At 47.8% G+C, this 17962-nt stretch overlaps 6 protein-coding genes and 2 pseudogenes across 8 annotated transcripts; 3 read left to right on the top strand and 5 right to left on the bottom strand.

Annotated features, from left to right (window-relative positions):
• Positions 1-7: 7 nt before the first annotated feature.
• Positions 8-1524, top strand: LOC117187876 (ubiquitin-like modifier-activating enzyme atg7; the record flags this gene model as incomplete). Its single annotated transcript, XM_033390769.1, has 5 exons — positions 8-417; positions 483-695; positions 751-895; positions 954-1265; positions 1326-1524. Coding segments are annotated over 5 exons (1263 nt in total), but the record flags the coding sequence as incomplete, so codon positions are not given.
• Positions 1507-2746, bottom strand: LOC117187873 (32 kDa beta-galactoside-binding lectin-like). The gene is made up of 3 exons (XM_033390768.1): positions 2634-2746; positions 1913-2500; positions 1507-1850 (listed from the first exon to the last, which is right to left on the bottom strand). The coding sequence occupies exons 1-3, from the start codon at positions 2723-2725 to the stop codon at positions 1565-1567; spliced, it is 966 nt and encodes a 321-aa protein (XP_033246659.1). The 5' UTR covers positions 2726-2746; the 3' UTR covers positions 1507-1564.
• A 532-nt stretch (positions 2747-3278) lies between these two features.
• On the top strand, positions 3279-4796 carry LOC117187877 (ubiquitin-like modifier-activating enzyme atg7; the record flags this gene model as incomplete). The annotated part of the gene is made up of 5 exons (XM_033390770.1): positions 3279-3688; positions 3754-3966; positions 4022-4166; positions 4225-4536; positions 4597-4796. Coding segments are annotated over 5 exons (1263 nt in total), but the record flags the coding sequence as incomplete, so codon positions are not given.
• LOC117187872 (32 kDa beta-galactoside-binding lectin-like) lies at positions 4778-6839 on the bottom strand. Its single transcript, XM_033390767.1, has 3 exons — positions 5905-6839; positions 5184-5771; positions 4778-5121 (listed from the first exon to the last, which is right to left on the bottom strand). Exons 1-3 carry the CDS (start codon positions 5994-5996, stop codon positions 4836-4838), a joined length of 966 nt encoding a protein of 321 aa, XP_033246658.1. The 5' UTR covers positions 5997-6839; the 3' UTR covers positions 4778-4835.
• Positions 6840-6871: 32 nt separating this feature from the next.
• On the top strand, positions 6872-17169 carry LOC117185769 (cysteine dioxygenase type 1-like). 3 transcript variants are annotated; one of them, XM_033390764.1, is made up of 9 exons: positions 6872-6959; positions 7025-7237; positions 7293-7437; positions 7496-7807; positions 7868-8032; positions 12495-12788; positions 12850-12966; positions 16054-16624; positions 16699-17169. In XM_033390764.1, exons 1-9 carry the CDS (start codon positions 6925-6927, stop codon positions 16875-16877), a joined length of 2031 nt encoding a protein of 676 aa, XP_033246655.1. In that variant the 5' UTR covers positions 6872-6924; the 3' UTR covers positions 16878-17169. The 3 variants fall into 3 exon arrangements, with proteins under 3 accessions (XP_033246655.1, XP_033246656.1, XP_017147308.1); XM_033390765.1 differs by lacking the exons at positions 6872-6959; positions 7025-7237; positions 7293-7437; positions 7496-7807; positions 7868-8032 and adding an exon at positions 10622-10843; XM_017291819.2 differs by lacking the exons at positions 6872-6959; positions 7025-7237; positions 7293-7437; ... (2 more) ...; positions 12495-12788; positions 12850-12966 and adding an exon at positions 15756-15970.
• LOC117187874 lies at positions 8049-9982 on the bottom strand (annotated as a pseudogene).
• Positions 10860-12292, bottom strand: LOC117187875 (annotated as a pseudogene).
• On the bottom strand, positions 16927-17871 carry LOC108158984 (protein FAM136A). The gene is made up of 3 exons (XM_017291829.2): positions 17762-17871; positions 17541-17705; positions 16927-17480 (listed from the first exon to the last, which is right to left on the bottom strand). The coding sequence occupies exons 1-3, from the start codon at positions 17846-17848 to the stop codon at positions 17271-17273; spliced, it is 462 nt and encodes a 153-aa protein (XP_017147318.1). The 5' UTR covers positions 17849-17871; the 3' UTR covers positions 16927-17270.
• Positions 17872-17962: the final 91 nt, after the last annotated feature.

Raw genomic sequence — 17962 nt, 5'->3', positions numbered from 1 at the left:
AACATAATCAATAGCTGAGCGAGTGAAATGCAGCGACCGGGTGGCGAGTGATCCCAGTCTGTTGACTCGCTTCTTTGTTCTATCCTTTGCGGACCTCAAGTGCCACAGCTATTACTACTGGTTCGCCTTTCCGTGTCCCTTGACGCCCACACTTAAGCTACAGGGAGCCGGTACGAGACTTAAAGATCTGTCGAATAGCAGCAAATATGTAGAAGCCCTGCAGACGCTTCCACCCGACGCGCAGAACTTCTTCATCCTGTATGCCAACGAACAAGAGGATGTCGTCGAGGCTCGAAACTTGAGTTCTCTGGATGAGAAGGAGGTGGAACACTATTACTTTGGTTTTGCCGATCCCAGCGAGTACGAGCATCCTGCTTGGTTGATGCGGAACTATGCCGCCTTTCTGCTGCAACGATAGTGAGTAGTGTAGTCCCTTAATTGCTAATTCTGAAATTAATATAATTTCATACTCAAATTCGTAGTCCCAGTTTTATTGGGAAATCACTCAGGTTTCTGGGCCTACGTTACAAACAACAAATGCAGATGGACGACAGTCTGATATGGAATGTAGTTCAAACCGAGGCCTGCGACTTATACCAAACCGAAGATGTGAAATTTGTTGGCTGGGAATTGAACAAAAACGGGAAAATGGGTCCGCGAATGGTTTGCATGAGGGATAGTATGGATCCAGCCAAGTAAGCTGTCAATTGTAGGCTTTACTTTTTTACACATTTATACTTTCAATTACAGACTGGCCGAGAACTCTGTAAACCTCAACTTGAAGTTGATGAAGTGGCGCCTGGTGCCAGATCTAAATCTTGAGATCATCTCACAAACCAAATGCCTTCTGTTTGGCGCTGGTACCTTGGGCTGTGCAGTAGCTCGCAATCTTTTGGTATCTACTCATCGACCGTATTATTACCGTGCCATTTACCATTATTGATTAATTGTAGTCTTGGGGCTTCAAACACATAACTTTGCTGGATAACGGAAAGGTGGGATTTTCCAATCCAGTCCACCAGAACCTCTATACGCACGCAGACGCCGTGGCAGGCAATCGGATGAAGGCCACAACAGCCGCCTTAAGACTACGTGACTACGAGACCGTAGGGCATGTGCTGGAGATACCCATGCCGGGCCACACCATCGAGCAGAACTTGCTGCTGATTGAGCAGCAAGTGCAGGCGCATGACGTCATCTTTCTGCTCACTGACTCGCGCGAGAGCCGCTGGCTACCTACACTGCTTGGAGCGGCGCATGAGAAGGTGCAAACGAGAGTACTTCGCCCACGTAGAGTAAAAGCGTAACATTCTGACCCTTTCCAGATTGTCATCAATGCGGCGCTGGGCTTCGACAGCTATTTGGTGATGCGGCATGGCAGCAGCCGCGATGTGGCCGGCGACAGTGGGAGGGAAATCGTGGGACTAAAGTGCATCAATGGCAATCAACTGGGATGCTACTTTTGCAACGATGTCACGGCGCCCGGCAATGTAAGTGAACTTTGTTGACGTTTAACACATTTATTTTCAGACTTCGTTCACTGGTACAATCGATGGACTCCACTTTAGACACACTCGTAGTCGTGGCGCGAGTACTTCTCGAAGGCGGTGCACGTGGGGTCGCCCGTCTGCAGATGATCCACGCCTGTTATCTGCAACACCAGGCCATATAAGCAGGTCACTTTAAAGCCCACTAAGTTCAACATGGCGTTGGGAGTGCGCCAGGCATAGCTGAAGAAGTTGAATCCATCCACAGCCGTGAGCACTTCGCGTTCCGTAAAGGCCAGTGCCAGCTTGAACTGCTCATTGAACTTGAACGGAAAGCCTCCATGACGCTCTTCGGCTCCAAATCTGGAATGGTTGTTGGAGCTGTTAGAAAAATGCCAAAACAGGCGACTACTGCGCAGACTTACTTGAAGTTCTTGCCCATGGAGTTTCGCACCACCACCTGATCGTTAAAGCGTATGCTAAAGTGCAGGTCGTCGCGCTTGGTGTCCGAATCCATGAAATGGATGACGAACTGGCCCTGCTTGTTGGCGGAACAGCGAGCCGTTAGCACAATCACATGGCCGGGACTGAACAGTATGGGTTGATCGTTGCTGAAGGCCTTTAAGTTGTCCGAGGCGTGTATGGCTGGCCACGGATTGGGGAAGACGGTGCGATGATCCACCTGCCTGATCACTTGTATTTGGTCGCGTATCTCCAGAGCCCGAATGGCACTCAGCGGCATGCGATAGCGGAACGTACAGAAATCCCGACTGTTGATGGAAATGTGAAAGCTATCCTCGCAGGCCAAGATGTAGACCATGAAGAACTCGCCGCTCACAATGGGATTCGGAAGCGTTACGGTGTCCATTACCGCCGACTCCTCCTCGCCCCAGACGCCGTTCACGCGGGCATTGCGCACGATCGTATCATTGCGGAAGTAGCAGGAGAAGTGCAGACCGATGTCAGCATCCGGATCCACGGTGCTCTTGGCTGTGGAGAGGTCTATGTGGAACCTGGGAACCATTATAATAGGAGCATTAGTCATATCAGCAGCTAACGATAAGAAAAATGGCTCTACACTCTATTAGTCATGTACTGAGATATGCGTATTCCCGTCAACCTATGCTGATTCGGAGCGGTGCTCACCTGGCGGCTCCATCGATGGTCTTGGCGACGATCTCCAGCACATGCCCAAACTCCAGCGGACGCGACAGGTTTCCAGCGAATTTCGTTAGCATTATTGTCAATGTTCTATTAGAGGTGTCCGCGAATCGGGAATCTAACTTCTCAGGCTCTCAGTTGGCACTATAGCGCCCGAACAAATGAAAACAATATCAAGGTTTCTTTCGGAGAGCGTGTCCAATGGAGAGCCGAAACTTTATCTAATCAGCGGCAAACCCACTACCAGCCCAAATCGGCATCGATGGTCTATGCTAATCAGACTTTCGATGGGATACATTTTTGAGTACAATCGTTGCGTTTGAGCCTCAAAGATGCTAATGATATTCAGATGGAGTTACTTGTATTTACTCGAATTAATCATGTCACTCATTGCTTTAAATAGAGCCAGGCCAAATGTGTCGAGCTAAAGAAAACAAACATAGTCAGCTAACCACCCAGTCCGAGGCCGTAAACATTTCCAAACTCATTATTTGACCCCAGGCCCGGCTTTGACTGATGAAACCCTAACCCAACCCGAGAATGCCATGCCGCTCAAGTGGCAGCCAAAGGCTCTCTCTCTCGCTCATCGAAAATAACAAAACCACGAAAAGAAGAGAGACAACAACATAATCAATAGCTGAGCGAGTGAAATGCAGCGACCGGGTGGCGAGTGATCCCAGTCTGTTGACTCGCTTCTTTGTTCTATCCTTTGCGGACCTCAAGTGCCACAGCTATTACTACTGGTTCGCCTTTCCGTGTCCCTTGACGCCCACACTTAAGCTACAGGGAGCCGGTACGAGACTTAAAGATCTGTCGAATAGCAGCAAATATGTAGAAGCCCTGCAGACGCTTCCACCCGACGCGCAGAACTTCTTCATCCTGTATGCCAACGATCAAGAGGATGTCGTCGAGGCTCGAAACTTGAGTTCTCTGGATGAGAAGGAGGTGGAACACTATTACTTTGGTTTTGCCGATCCCAGCGAGTACGAGCATCCTGCTTGGTTGATGCGGAACTATGCCGCCTTTCTGCTGCAACGATAGTGAGTAGTGTAGTCCCTTAATTGCTAATTCTGAAATTAATATAATTTCATACTCAAATTCGTAGTCCCAGTTTTATTGGGAAATCACTCAGGTTTCTGGGCCTACGTTACAAACAACAAATGCAGATGGACGACAGTCTGATATGGAATGTAGTTCAAACCGAGGCCTGCGACTTATACCAAACCGAAGATGTGAAATTTGTTGGCTGGGAATTGAACAAAAACGGGAAAATGGGTCCGCGAATGGTTTGCATGAGGGATAGTATGGATCCAGCCAAGTAAGCTGTCAATTGTAGGCTTTACTTTTTTACACATTTATACTTTCAATTACAGACTGGCCGAGAACTCTGTAAACCTCAACTTGAAGTTGATGAAGTGGCGCCTGGTGCCAGATCTAAATCTTGAGATCATCTCACAAACCAAATGCCTTCTGTTTGGCGCTGGTACCTTGGGCTGTGCAGTAGCTCGCAATCTTTTGGTATCTACTCATCGACCGTATTATTACCGTGCCATTTACCATTATTGATTAATTGTAGTCTTGGGGCTTCAAACACATAACTTTGCTGGATAACGGAAAGGTGGGATTTTCCAATCCAGTCCACCAGAACCTCTATACGCACGCAGACGCCGTGGCAGGCAATCGGATGAAGGCCACAACAGCCGCCTTAAGACTACGTGACTACGAGACCGTAGGGCATGTGCTGGAGATACCCATGCCGGGCCACACCATCGAGCAGAACTTGCTGCTGATTGAGCAGCAAGTGCAGGCGCATGACGTCATCTTTCTGCTCACTGACTCGCGCGAGAGCCGCTGGCTACCTACACTGCTTGGAGCGGCGCATGAGAAGGTGCAAACGAGAGTACTTCGCCCACGTAGAGTAAAAGCGTAACATTCTGACCCTTTCCAGATTGTCATCAATGCGGCGCTGGGCTTCGACAGCTATTTGGTGATGCGGCATGGCAGCAGCCGCGATGTGGCCGGCGACAGTGGGAGGGAAATCGTGGGACTAAAGTGCATCAATGGCAGTCAACTGGGATGCTACTTTTGCAACGATGTCACGGCGCCCGGCAATGTAAGTGAACTTTGTTGACGTTTAACACATTTATTTTCAGACTTCGTTCACTGGTACAATCGATGGACTCCACTTTAGACACACTCGTAGTCGTGGCGCGAGTACTTCTCGAAGGCGGTGCACGTGGGGTCGCCCGTCTGCAGATGATCCACGCCTGTTATCTGCAACACCAGGCCATATAAGCAGGTCACTTTAAAGCCCACTAAGTTCAACATGGCGTTGGGAGTGCGCCAGGCATAGCTGAAGAAGTTGAATCCATCCACAGCCGTGAGCACTTCGCGTTCCGTAAAGGCCAGTGCCAGCTTGAACTGCTCATTGAACTTGAACGGAAAGCCTCCATGACGCTCTTCGGCTCCAAATCTGGAATGGTTGTTGAAGCTGTTAGAAAATTGCCAAAACAGGCGACTACTGCGCAGACTTACTCGAAGTTCTTGCCCATGGAGTTTCGCACCACCACCTGATCGTTAAAGCGTATGCTAAAGTGCAGGTCGTCGCGCTTGGTGTCCGAATCCATGAAATGGATGACGAACTGGCCCTGCTTGTTGGCGGAACAGCGAGCCGTTAGCACAATCACATGGCCGGGACTGAACATTATGGGTTGATCGTTGCTGAAGGCCTTTAAGTTGTCCGAGGCGTGTATGGCTGGCCACGGATTGGGGAAGACGGTGCGATGATCCACCTGCCTGATCACTTGTATTTGGTCGCGTATCTCCAGAGCCCGAATGGCACTCAGCGGCATGCGATAGCGGAACGTACAGAAATCCCGACTGTTGATGGAAATGTGAAAGCTATCCTCGCAGGCCAAGATGTAGACCATGAAGAACTCGCCGCTCACAATGGGATTCGGAAGCGTTACGGTGTCCATTACCGCCGACTCCTCCTCGCCCCAGACGCCGTTCACGCGGGCATTGCGCACGATCGTATCATTGCGGAAGTAGCAGGAGAAGTGCAGACCGATGTCAGCATCCGGATCCACGGTGCTCTTGGCTGTGGAGAGGTCTATGTGGAACCTGGGAACCATTATAATAGGAGCATTAGTCATATCAGCAGCTAACGATAAGAAAAATGGCTCTACACTCTATTAGTCATGTACTGAGATATGCGTATTCCCGTCAACCTATGCTGATTCGGAGCGGTGCTCACCTGGCGGCTCCATCGATGGTCTTGGCGACGATCTCCAGCACATGCCCAAACTCCAGCGGATGCGACAGGTTTCCAGCGAATTTCGTTAGCATTATTGTCAATGTTCTATTAGAGGTGTCCGCGAATCGGGAATCTAACTTCTCAGGCTCTCAGTTGGCACTATAGCGCCCGAACAAATGAAAACAATATCAAGGTTTCTTTCGGAGAGCGTGTCCAATGGAGAGCCGAAACTTTATCTAATCAGCGGCAAACCCACTACCAGCCCAAATCGGCATCGATGGTCTATGCTAATCAGACTTTCGATGGGATACATTTTTGAGTACAATCGTTGCGTTTGAGCCTCAAAGATGCTAATGATATTCAGATGGAGTTACTTGTATTTACTCGAATTAATCATGTCACTCATTGCTTTAAATAGAGCCAGGCCAAATGTGTCGAGCTAAAGAAAACAAACATAGTCAGCTAACCACCCAGTCCGAGGCCGTAAACATTTCCAAACTCATTATTTGACCCCAGGCCCGGCTTTGACTGATGAAACCCTAACCCAACCCGAGAATGCCATGCCGCTCAAGTGGCAGCCAAAGGCTCTCTCTCTCGCTCATCGAAAATAACAAAACCACGAAAAGAAGAGAGACAACAACATAATCAATAGCTGAGCGAGTGAAATGCAGCGACCGGGTGGCGAGTGATCCCAGTCTGTTGACTCGCTTCTTTGTTCTATCCTTTGCGGACCTCAAGTGCCACAGCTATTACTACTGGTTCGCCTTTCCGTGTCCCTTGACGCCCACACTTAAGCTACAGGGAGCCGGTACGAGACTTAAAGATCTGTCGAATAGCAGCAAATATGTAGAAGCCCTGCAGACGCTTCCACCCGACGCGCAGAACTTCTTCATCCTGTATGCCAACGATCAAGAGGATGTCGTCGAGGCTCGAAACTTGAGTTCTCTGGATGAGAAGGAGGTGGAACACTATTACTTTGGTTTTGCCGATCCCAGCGAGTACGAGCATCCTGCTTGGTTGATGCGGAACTATGCCGCCTTTCTGCTGCAACGATAGTGAGTAGTGTAGTCCCTTAATTGCTAATTCTGAAATTAATATAATTTCATACTCAAATTCGTAGTCCCAGTTTTATTGGGAAATCACTCAGGTTTCTGGGCCTACGTTACAAACAACAAATGCAGATGGACGACAGTCTGATATGGAATGTAGTTCAAACCGAGGCCTGCGACTTATACCAAACCGAAGATGTGAAATTTGTTGGCTGGGAATTGAACAAAAACGGGAAAATGGGTCCGCGAATGGTTTGCATGAGGGATAGTATGGATCCAGCCAAGTAAGCTGTCAATTGTAGGCTTTACTTTTTTACACATTTATACTTTCAATTACAGACTGGCCGAGAACTCTGTAAACCTCAACTTGAAGTTGATGAAGTGGCGCCTGGTGCCAGATCTAAATCTTGAGATCATCTCACAAACCAAATGCCTTCTGTTTGGCGCTGGTACCTTGGGCTGTGCAGTAGCTCGCAATCTTTTGGTATCTACTCATCGACCGTATTATTACCGTGCCATTTACCATTATTGATTAATTGTAGTCTTGGGGCTTCAAACACATAACTTTGCTGGATAACGGAAAGGTGGGATTTTCCAATCCAGTCCACCAGAACCTCTATACGCACGCAGACGCCGTGGCAGGCAATCGGATGAAGGCCACAACAGCCGCCTTAAGACTACGTGACTACGAGACCGTAGGGCATGTGCTGGAGATACCCATGCCGGGCCACACCATCGAGCAGAACTTGCTGCTGATTGAGCAGCAAGTGCAGGCGCATGACGTCATCTTTCTGCTCACTGACTCGCGCGAGAGCCGCTGGCTACCTACACTGCTTGGAGCGGCGCATGAGAAGGTGCAAACGAGAGTACTTCGCCCACGTAGAGTAAAAGCGTAACATTCTGACCCTTTCCAGATTGTCATCAATGCGGCGCTGTGCTTCGACAGCTATTTGGTGATGCGGCATGGCAGCAGCCGCGATGTGGCCGGCGACAGTGGGAGGGAAATCGTGGGACTAAAGTGCATCAATGGCAGTCAACTGGGATGCTACTTTTGCAACGATGTCACGGCGCCCGGCAATGTAAGTGAACTTTGTTGACGTTTAACACATTTATTTTCAGACTTCGTTCACTGGTACAATCGATGGACTCCACTTTAGACACACTCGTAGTCGTGGCGCGAGTACTTCTCGAAGGCGGTGCACGTGGGGTCGCCCGTCTGCAGATGATCCACGCCTGTTATCTGCAACACCAGGCCATTTAAGCAGGTCACTTTAAAGCCCACTAAGTTCAACATGGCGTTGGGAGTGCGCCAGGCATAGCTGAAGAAGTTGAATCCATCCACAGCCGTGAGCACTTCGCGTTCCGTAAAGGCCAGTGCCAGCTTGAACTGCTCATTGAACTTGAACGGAAAGCCTCCATGACGCTCTTCGGCTCCAAATCTGGAATGGTTGTTGAAGCTGTTAGAAAATTGCCAAAACAGGCGACTACTGCGCAGACTTACTCGAAGTTCTTGCCCATGGAGTTTCGCACCACCACCTGATCGTTAAAGCGTATGCTAAAGTGCAGGTCGTTGCGCTTGGTGTCCGAATCCATGAAATGGATGACGAACTGGCCCTGCTTGTTGGCGGAACAGCGAGCCGTTAGCACAATCACATGGCCGGGACTGAACAGTATGGGTTGATCGTTGCTGAAGGCCTTTAAGTTGTCCGAGGCGTGTATGGCTGGCCACGGATTGGGGAAGACGGTGCGATGATCCAGTGCGATTGTATTTGGTCGCGTATCTCCAGAGCCCGAATGGCACTCAGCGGCATGCGATAGCGGAACGTACAGAAATCCCGACTGTTGATGGAAATGTGAAAGCTATCCTCGCAGGCCAAGATGTAGACCATGAAGAACTCGCCGCTCACAATGGGATTCGGAAGCGTTACGGTGTCCATTACCGCCGACTCCTCCTCGCCCCAGACTCCGTTCACGCGGGCATTGCGCACGATCGTATCATTGCGGAAGTAGCAGGAGAAGTGCAGACCGATGTCAGCATCCGGATCCACGGTGCTCTTGGCTGTGGAGAGTTCTATGTGGAACCTGGGAACCATTATAATAGGAGCATTAGTCATATCAGCAGCTAACGATAAGAAAAATGGCTCTACACTCTATTAGTCATGTACTGAGATATGCGTATTCCCGTCAACCTATGCTGATTCGGAGCGGTGCTCACCTGGCGGCTCCATCGATGGTCTTGGCGACGATCTCCAGCACATGCCCAAACTCCAGCGGATGCGACAGGTTTCCAGCGAATTTCGTTAGCATTATTGTCAATGTTCTATTAGAGGTGTCCGCGAATCGGGAATCTAACTTCTCAGGCTCTCAGTTGGCACTATAGCGCCCGAACAAATGAAAACAATATCAAGGTTTCTTTCGGAGAGCGTGTCCAATGGAGAGCCGAAACTTTATCTAATCAGCGGCAAACCCACTACCAGCCCAAATCGGCATCGATGGTCTATGCTAATCAGACTTTCGATGGGATACATTTTTGAGTACAATCGTTGCGTTTGAGCCTCAAAGATGCTAATGATATTCAGATGGAGTTACTTGTATTTACTCGAATTAATCATGTCACTCATTGCTTTAAATAGAGCCAGGCCAAATGTGTCGAGCTAAAGAAAACAAACATAGTCAGCTAACCACCCAGTCCGAGGCCGTAAACATTTCCAAACTCATTATTTGACCCCAGGCCCGGCTTTGACTGATGAAACCCTAACCCAACCCGAGAATGCCATGCCGCTCAAGTGGCAGCCAAAGGCTCTCTCTCTCGCTCATCGAAAATAACAAAACCACGAAAAGAAGAAAGACAACAACATAATCAATAGCTGAGCGAGTGAAATGCAGCGACCGGGTGGCGAGTGATCCCAGTCTGTTGACTCGCTTCTTTGTTCTATCCTTTGCGGACCTCAAGTGCCACAGCTATTACTACTGGTTCGCCTTTCCGTGTCCCTTGACGCCCACACTTAAGCTACAGGGAGCCGGTACGAGACTTAAGGATCTGTCGAATAGCAGCAAATATGTAGAAGCCCTGCAGACGCTTCCACCCGACGCGCAGAACTTCTTCATCCTGTATGCCAACGATCAAGAGGATGTCGTCGAGGCTCGAAACTTGAGTTCTCTGGATGAGAAGGAGGTGGAACACTATTACTTTGGTTTTGCCGATCCCAGCGAGTACGAGCATCCTGCTTGGTTGATGCGGAACTATGCCGCCTTTCTGCTGCAACGATAGTGAGTAGTGTAGTCCCTTAATTGCTAATTCTGAAATTAATATAATTTCATACTCAAATTCGTAGTCCCAGTTTTATTGGGAAATCACTCAGGTTTCTGGGACTACGTTACAAACAACAAATGCAGATGGACGACAGTCTGATATGGAATGTAGTTCAAACCGAGGCCTGCGACTTATACCAAACCGAAGATGTGAAATTTGTTGGCTGGGAATTGAACAAAAACGGGAAAATGGGTCCGCGAATGGTTTGCATGAGGGATAGTATGGATCCAGCCAAGTAAGCTGTCAATTGTAGGCTTTAATTTTTTACACATTTATACTTTCAATTACAGACTGGCCGAGAACTCTGTAAACCTCAACTTGAAGTTGATGAAGTGGCGCCTGGTGCCAGATCTAAATCTTGAGATCATCTCACAAGCCAAATGCCTTCTGTTTGGCGCTGGTACCTTTCCAGATTGTCATCAATGCGGCGCTGGGCTTCGACAGCTATTTGGTGATGCGGCATGGCAGCAGCCGCGATGTGGCCGGCGACAGTGGGAGGGAAATCGTGGGACTAAAGTGCATCAATGGCAATCAACTGGGATGCTACTTTTGCAACGATGTCACGGCGCCCGGCAATGTAAGTGAACTTTGTTGACGTTTAACACATTTATTTTCAGACTTCGTTCACTGGTACAATCGATGGACTCCACTTTAGACACACTCGTAGTCGTGGCGCGAGTACTTCTCGAAGGCGGTGCACGTGGGGTCGCCCGTCTGCAGATGATCCACGCCTGTTATCTGCAACACCAGGCCATTTAAGCAGGTCACTTTAAAGCCCACTAAGTTCAACATGGCGTTGGGAGTGCGCCAGGCATAGCTGAAGAAGTTGAATCCATCCACAGCCGTGAGCACTTCGCGTTCCGTAAAGGCCAGTGCCAGCTTGAACTGCTCATTGAACTTGAACGGAAAGCCTCCATGACGCTCTTCGGCTCCAAATCTGGAATGGTTGTTGGAGCTGTTAGAAAAATGCCAAAACAGGCGACTACTGCGCAGACTTACTCGAAGTTCTTGCCCATGGAGTTTCGCACCACCAGCTGCTCGTCAAAGCGTATGCTAAAGTGCAGCTCCTCGCGCTTGGTGTCCGAATCCATGAACTTAATGATGAACTGGCCCCGCTTGTTGGCGGAACAGCGAGCCGTTAGCACAATCACATGGCCGGGACTGAACAGTATGGGTTGATCGTTGCTGAAGGCCTTTAAGTTGTCCGAGGCGCCGAATGGCACTCAGCGGCATCCGATAGCGGAACGTACAGAAATCCTGGCTGTAGATGGAAATGTGAAAGCTATCCTCCCAGGCCAAGATGTAGACCATGAAGAACTCGCCGCTCACAATGGGATTCGGAAGCGTTACGGTGTCCATTACCGCCGACTCCTCCTCGCCCCAGACTCCGTTCACGCGGGCATTGCGCACGATCGTATCATTGCGGAAGTAGCAGGAGAAGTGCAGACCGATGTCAGCATCCGGATCCACGGTGCTCTTGGCTGTGGAGAGGTCTATGTGGAACCTGGGAACCATTATAATAGGAGCATTATTCATATCAGCAGCTAACGATAAGAAAAATGGCTCTACACTCTATTAGTCATGTACTGAGATATGCGTATTCCCGTCAACCTATGCTGATTCGGAGCGGTGCTCACCTGGCGGCTTCATCGATGGTCTTGGCGACGATCTCCAGCACATGCCCAAACTCCAGCGGATGCGACAGGTTGCCAGCGAATTCCGTTAGCATTATTGTCAATGTTCTATTAGAGGTGTCCGCGAATCGGGAATCTAACTTCTCAGGCTCTCTGTTGGCACTATAGCGCCCGAACAAATGAAAACAATATCAAGGTTTCTTTCGGAGAGCGTGTCCAATGGAGAGCCGAAACTTTATCTAATCAGCGGCAAACCCACTCCCAAAGGGGAAAAACAGTTGCACAAGCACTACCAGCCCAAATCGGCATTGCGTTCTCCGCCTGACTTTGTTTTAAATGTACGAGAATTGTTATTAACTAATCAAACAGAAAAGTTGCGCTCTCGCACGCTAAGGTGTCTTACCGAACGGAGGCGGCGGCGGTGGCGGCGGTGGCGGCGGTGGCGGCGTCATCTTTGGTCGCAGGTCCCAAGTTTTCGGCTTCGTTTGTTGACACTGCAAAGCATGTGGAAAAGCTCTGCCCAGGGGGAAGCTTGCAAGCTTGTTTGTGCAGTTGAGTGAAAGCGTTTCTCCATCTATTTCTGTCTCTTTCTAGTCGCTCAAAGATCGTACTCTGGATCAGCAATGCACTGTGACACGACCCGGCGTCTCCAACATCGCTGCCAGCTATGCCGTGGAGCTGCTGGTGGCTCTGCTCCAGCATCCCCAGCGGGAGCTAGCTCCGGCCTACTACGCCCAAACCGGAAGGCATCAGTCGAGTGAGGATTCCGGCAAGGTCCCCGAAGGACTGCTAGGCATCCTGCCGCACTCCGTGAGGGGAATGCTCTGCAACTATGAGAACATCCTGCCAGCCACGCAAAAGTTCGCCCAATGCATTGCCTGCTCAGCGGTAAGAGTTATAAGCGATTATAAAAATCAATACAGCTGCAACGTGTCCCTTCGTTTTACAGCCAGTTTTAGGTGCCTTCAAGAACGTGGGACATGCCTTTCTCTTTAAAACCTTTGAAACAGCCAAATATCTAGAGGATTTGACGGGCATCTCGGAGTTCAAGCGTTTGAACAGTGAGGTTTGTTCATTAACCCATTAACCGAATTTGATCCACAGATTACTGCAAATATCCAATTTTATAGATAATCGACTTTGATGATGCTGAGTTTGATATGTCCGAAGATGAGGAGGATTAGTACTCCTTCATTCTGAATTTATAGTAATATGTATATTTTACAAAGCATTTATAGTCCAATGTCTAAACCAAAATGTGTGTATGCAAATGCTTTACTTAATCCTTAAGTAAATTGTTTTCTCTATATCTTTACATAATTTAAAACGATAGAATACAATTGAATGTTTGAGAAGAACACATTTCCTTCGACGCCTTTGCCCTCTGTTTGCACAAATATGTTTTTCTGCTGATAAGAAGCAATCGTTTCCAATGCGCAGATATGGTTCTGATCTGTGGAAAGGCCGGAGAGAAGAAAAATCCCCAATTTACGGTTCACAAATAACAACATATTGTGCACATTCTCCGATAATGATGAGTGTGGTCAATGGAATCATTATTAGATGCATCATTCGACGCAAAAAACATCCAAAGAAGATTCTTTTGCGAATCAAATCTGCCTAGTAGTATGCTAATGACTTACAGATGCGCAAAAGAATAATAGTTCATAGGTCAATAAACTAGAGAACGGTAAGATAGAAAGCCACGAGCCCGATGGTCTATGCTAATCAGACTTTCGATGGGATACATTTTTGAGTACAATCGTTGCGTTTGAGCCTCAAAGATGCTAATGATATTCAGATGGAGTTACTTGTATTTACTCGAATTAATCATGTCACTCATTGCTTTAAATAGAGCCAGGCCAAATGTGTCGAGCTAAAGAAAACAAACATAGTCAGCTTACCACCCAGTCCGAGGCCGTAAACATTTCCAAACTCATTATTTGACCCCAGGCCCGGCTTTGACTGATGAAACCCTAACCCAACCCGAGAATGCCATGCCGCTCAAGTGGCAGCCAAAGGCTCTCTCTCTCTCTCGCTCATCGAAAATAACAAAACCACGAAAAGAAGAGAGACAACAGCATAATCAATAGCTGAGCGAGTGAAATGCGCGGAGATATCTGAGTCGGCAGCATAAATTTTGGTACCAAACCAACTGAGCAAACAACAAATAAAAACGCTGATCCCCGATGCGAAGCTGGCGTTTCGACTCGCGGTCACGAAAAGCGCTCAAAATGCCGTTCGAGCCGCTGGCGCTGCGCCGGCGTCGTCGACGCTGCCGACGAAATGTCGCTCCAATTGCGTTTTGAGTGAAAATGATGTTTTTCAGGCCGTCATTTCCATAAATTGGTGAAAGATATCCACAAAAACCACACAAACCCAGCAGGCGCGAATCCAAGTGGTAGCCGAACACCCGTTAACAACTGAACAGTGCAATCCCGATCCTGGTTCCAATTCTTCGACTATTCAAAGTGTATCCAAATTATACAAAGTGGTTCAATTCCTGTGATTAGTACATACATAAATATCTTCAAAATGGTAAGTCCTGGCTCCCAATCACATTCCCCACTTTGATGCTGTGCTGCAACGTCAGATGACTGCAGTTTGTTGAACTTGAAAATTACCCCCAGCTTCGACAGTTTTGAGGCGATTTCCTATTCAGTTGGTTAGACCTTATGTTGACGTAGTTGGTTTCGCAGTTTCTGCTTTGTTATGGCCTCAACCTGTTGCGAAAGTCGGATGCCAAGCTGGCAGTTAATGCTTTGGGCCATTGCAAAATGTGTTATTTTCAAATTTCATTTCACAAAAAGTGTGTGTCCATGATGTGGCACTCGAGCCAAGTCATGTGTACAGGGGCACTGTCCATTAAAAGTGACTACCATACTCTTCAAGTTCAGTTGATGACATTGTTGCACAAATGAAAAGTTTCAGCTGCATTCGTCGTTATCCATCCATTATCATCACTCAACCCCAAATACCTTACAGATATTAATTACCTTTGTTTATTCAGCTGTTGTTATTGTTATTTGTATTTTTATTGTGGAGAAAGTAAGGTCAGTCCGGTATTTGTCTTAGTCATGAAAGAACTTCCCGGATCACAAAGAGATTTCTGGTGATTTTGAATACGGTTTGGTTAGCCAAGGGAGTTTCAATTAAAGGAAATGTAAGTGGTGCCTGAAAGTATGCAATTGTTTTCAAATTTCGTCCTTTGATCTCGATTTTAATGACTATTAATGATTAATGACTTCTCAAACTTTGCCCTCATTCGCGGTGAAAGTTGGGTTTTTGGCCAGCGAAATTAGAAAGCCTAGACATTTTCGCTAGTAGGAAAACCCAGAGGCGTTTGCTGATAACAAATTCCAGCAAAATACCCAGAAAATAGCCGTAGGATCAACACGAAAACAAGTAAAAAGTACCACTCGATTTTCGGCAATGCGTCAACAGCCAGAACCGAGCAAATCCGAGTCCGGCTATCAATTAATAGTCTTTATGGATCTTTAAAGCAACCAATGAATGCGAAGAGATAACAATAAATTTGTTTTTTATTTGTTAAGTGGCATTAACCTCTGCTCTAGAATTTTCGGCACACCATCTGTTGGGCGGGCTCCTGGCAACATTCGAGCCGAGCTAAGCCTCTATTTGTACGAGTATATGTTATAACTTATAAGTATTGAATATATACTATATATTCAGGGGGATTGGATCGTATATAGGCAAATCTGCTATTGATAATTCCAGGGCGATAATCGTGTGTAGCTTCTTGCTTTTGTTATTGTTTTTTTCGTTTGAGACGTACGTACGAACGCAGAAGATTACAAAGCGGCAGGAGGTGGTCGTAGAGGAGGAGGATGGAGAGTACAAATCTCCAGAAATTGTGGTGTCAGCAGTATCATCAGCGGGCGCAATCATTCAGTTGGAATTGTGATCTGAGGTAGAGCGTGTGGGATCTTGGAATCTACTCATCGAGCGGTTAATTGAAATACTTACAAAATACTAAAGCAGCGTTCAGCTATCAGCTATCAGCGCGTTCGATCTAAAACAGCGTAATTCATTTAAATCAATCACAAAAAGTTAGTTACACGGTAGTTTTCCATGCCCTTCAACATGCGGGACTGATGCATTTTCCTTCCCATTTCCCCTTTGCTTATCACAGGTCAATCAGAGCAAATCGAAAATGGCCCTGTCCAAGATCGATGCGGAGATCGAGCAGGTCGATCAGGAGAAGTATCTGCGCCAGGCCACCAACTACTATCAGGCCCTGGAGAAGCCGCTCAAGTATGGGCCCGTCATTGAGACGATGGACCAGCTGATTACGGCCCTGCATCGCGAGTTCGAGTCGAACTACGTGAACATCGAGATGGTCAATCACCTGATGCTCTCCTACAAGTCGAACCCCAAGGAGTGGCGCAAATACGCCAAGTTTGACCGTTACACCTACACCCGCAACCTGGTCGACGCCGGCAACGGCAAGTTCAACCTGCTGATCCTATGCTGGGGTGAGGGTCACGGCTCCTCAGTGCACGACCATGCCGACTCCCACTGCTTCATGAAAATGCTGAAGGGGGATCTGCGCGAGAAGCGCTACGAGTACCCCAATCGCCCCAACAACACGGTCAGCAAGAACACCAGCCATCCGCATAGCCAAGAGGGGGATATCGACACTCGGGAGCTGGTCGAGATCGGCGAGACGCCGATTGGCGTCAACGATGTGGCCTACATAAATGGTGGGTAGCAGCAGATAAAGGATTCCTTTGACCACACTTTACTTATCGTTTGATTCGCTTTGTTCCTTCCGCAGATAATTTGGGCCTGCATCGTGTGGAGAATCCAAGTCATGCCGACACCTCCGTTTCTCTGCACCTCTACTGTCCACCCTTCGACACGTGCTCCGTTTTCCAGGACAACTGCAAAAAGACCACCGCCAAGGTTACGTTCTGGAGCAAGTACGGCGTCCGGACAAAACTGAATGAGCAATAGATCAGCTTGAATCTGATTGCACATCCGCATTCCCCCAAATACAGTTGTATATTGTTGTATATAGCTTAGAATCTTTATTATTAGATGTTTAGTGTGTGAGGGCCGTAATAGCGAGTGAAAGCTTTGAACTAGGCCACGTAAGCGCTCACTTGAGAGGCTAGAAGAGCAGATCAGAGCTCTCTCCTAAGCTGGAACTTGGAGCTTTCACTTTTTCCTGAGAGTGTTTCCTTAATGTACCTATCTTTAGTGTAAGCTATACCAAATGTTTAATATATAAGTGACTAATTGACAATCCTTTAGTGGCGTATCAGTTTCGTCGGGAATTTCTGAATGGAATTTGCAAAATTTATAATTTTGAGCAAGTGGAATACAGTGTGGGCCAAACGAGAAATACTAAGCATCTTGGCTCCGGGCAGTCAAGTTCGATGTCTTCGGCGGACCACGGTCCAGGGTCTGACGGATCGACTTGAGAAGTCCCGGCAACAGGTTGATGTATTTGTCAACACAGTTCCCGGTGCAGTGCTCGAACAGATGCTGCGATCGGGACATGTCCTTGTCATTAGGATTATTCGGCAATCGCGAGCGAACATCGCTATTGCAATCCTACGGAATACCTCAGCTGATAAGACTGATATCATTTGGGTATAGAAACCATTCTTGTACCTTCACACAGTTCTGTAAACGGTTCTGGAACTGACCAAGCTCATGCTGCAGATAGTCCTGGGCATCCATCAAGGGTCCTGCGCATTTCTCAATGCAGTTCTGCACACTCTCCAGCGTTCCGCGCTCGTCGTCGCAGCAACGGGCAGAGCACCGATGCATTTTGGACTTGTATATATTTAGAGTTCTCAGTAGGTTTTCTGCTAGATGGAGGCTGCACTCACCTGCATACGGCGCAAGTGGGTGCGGTACATGTCCTCAATCATGTCGCTAAGAGCGACCTCCAGGCGCTTCCTCTGCTTTTCCACCATTGTGATAACCGAAAATGTTACAATTTGGAATTATGTATGTACAGATTTAACGACAAAATTTTTGAATGTGTTCTGTTTATCTGACAGGATTTGAAGTATTTTTCTTAAAGTGAC

The sequence above is a fragment of the Drosophila miranda genome, chromosome 3 (assembly GCF_003369915.1).
Source record: "Drosophila miranda strain MSH22 chromosome 3, D.miranda_PacBio2.1, whole genome shotgun sequence".
NCBI classification, from domain to species: Eukaryota; Metazoa; Arthropoda; class Insecta; order Diptera; family Drosophilidae; genus Drosophila; species Drosophila miranda.
The sequence above is the reverse complement of the archived record's forward strand: the minus strand, read 5'-3'. Positions and strand labels throughout refer to the sequence as shown.

Bases quoted from the DNA above. Each gene is read 5' to 3' on its own strand.
- LOC117187873 (XM_033390768.1), bottom strand. From the start codon at position 2,725: ATGCTAACGAAATTCGCTGGAAACCTGTCGCGTCCGCTGGAGTTTGGG. The intron at 2,501-2,633 runs GTGAGCACCGCT...AATGGTTCCCAG, and splicing joins ACCATCGATGGAGCCGCCAG to GTTCCACATAGACCTCTCCA. The intron at 1,851-1,912 runs GTAAGTCTGCGC...CAACCATTCCAG, and splicing joins TCCATGGGCAAGAACTTCAA to ATTTGGAGCCGAAGAGCGTC.
- LOC117187872 (XM_033390767.1), bottom strand. From the start codon at position 5,996: ATGCTAACGAAATTCGCTGGAAACCTGTCGCATCCGCTGGAGTTTGGG. The intron at 5,772-5,904 runs GTGAGCACCGCT...AATGGTTCCCAG, and splicing joins ACCATCGATGGAGCCGCCAG to GTTCCACATAGACCTCTCCA. The intron at 5,122-5,183 runs GTAAGTCTGCGC...CAACCATTCCAG, and splicing joins TCCATGGGCAAGAACTTCGA to ATTTGGAGCCGAAGAGCGTC.
- LOC117185769 (XM_033390764.1), top strand. From the start codon at position 6,925: ATGCGGAACTATGCCGCCTTTCTGCTGCAACGATA. The intron at 12,789-12,849 runs GTAAGAGTTATA...TTCGTTTTACAG, and splicing joins AATGCATTGCCTGCTCAGCG to CCAGTTTTAGGTGCCTTCAA. The intron at 16,625-16,698 runs GTGGGTAGCAGC...TTCCTTCCGCAG, and splicing joins CGATGTGGCCTACATAAATG to ATAATTTGGGCCTGCATCGT.
- LOC108158984 (XM_017291829.2), bottom strand. From the start codon at position 17,848: ATGGTGGAAAAGCAGAGGAAGCGCCTGGAGGTCGCTCTTAGCGACATG. The intron at 17,706-17,761 runs GTGAGTGCAGCC...AATATATACAAG, and splicing joins CCCACTTGCGCCGTATGCAG to TCCAAAATGCATCGGTGCTC. The intron at 17,481-17,540 runs GTACAAGAATGG...GGTATTCCGTAG, and splicing joins GTTTACAGAACTGTGTGAAG to GATTGCAATAGCGATGTTCG.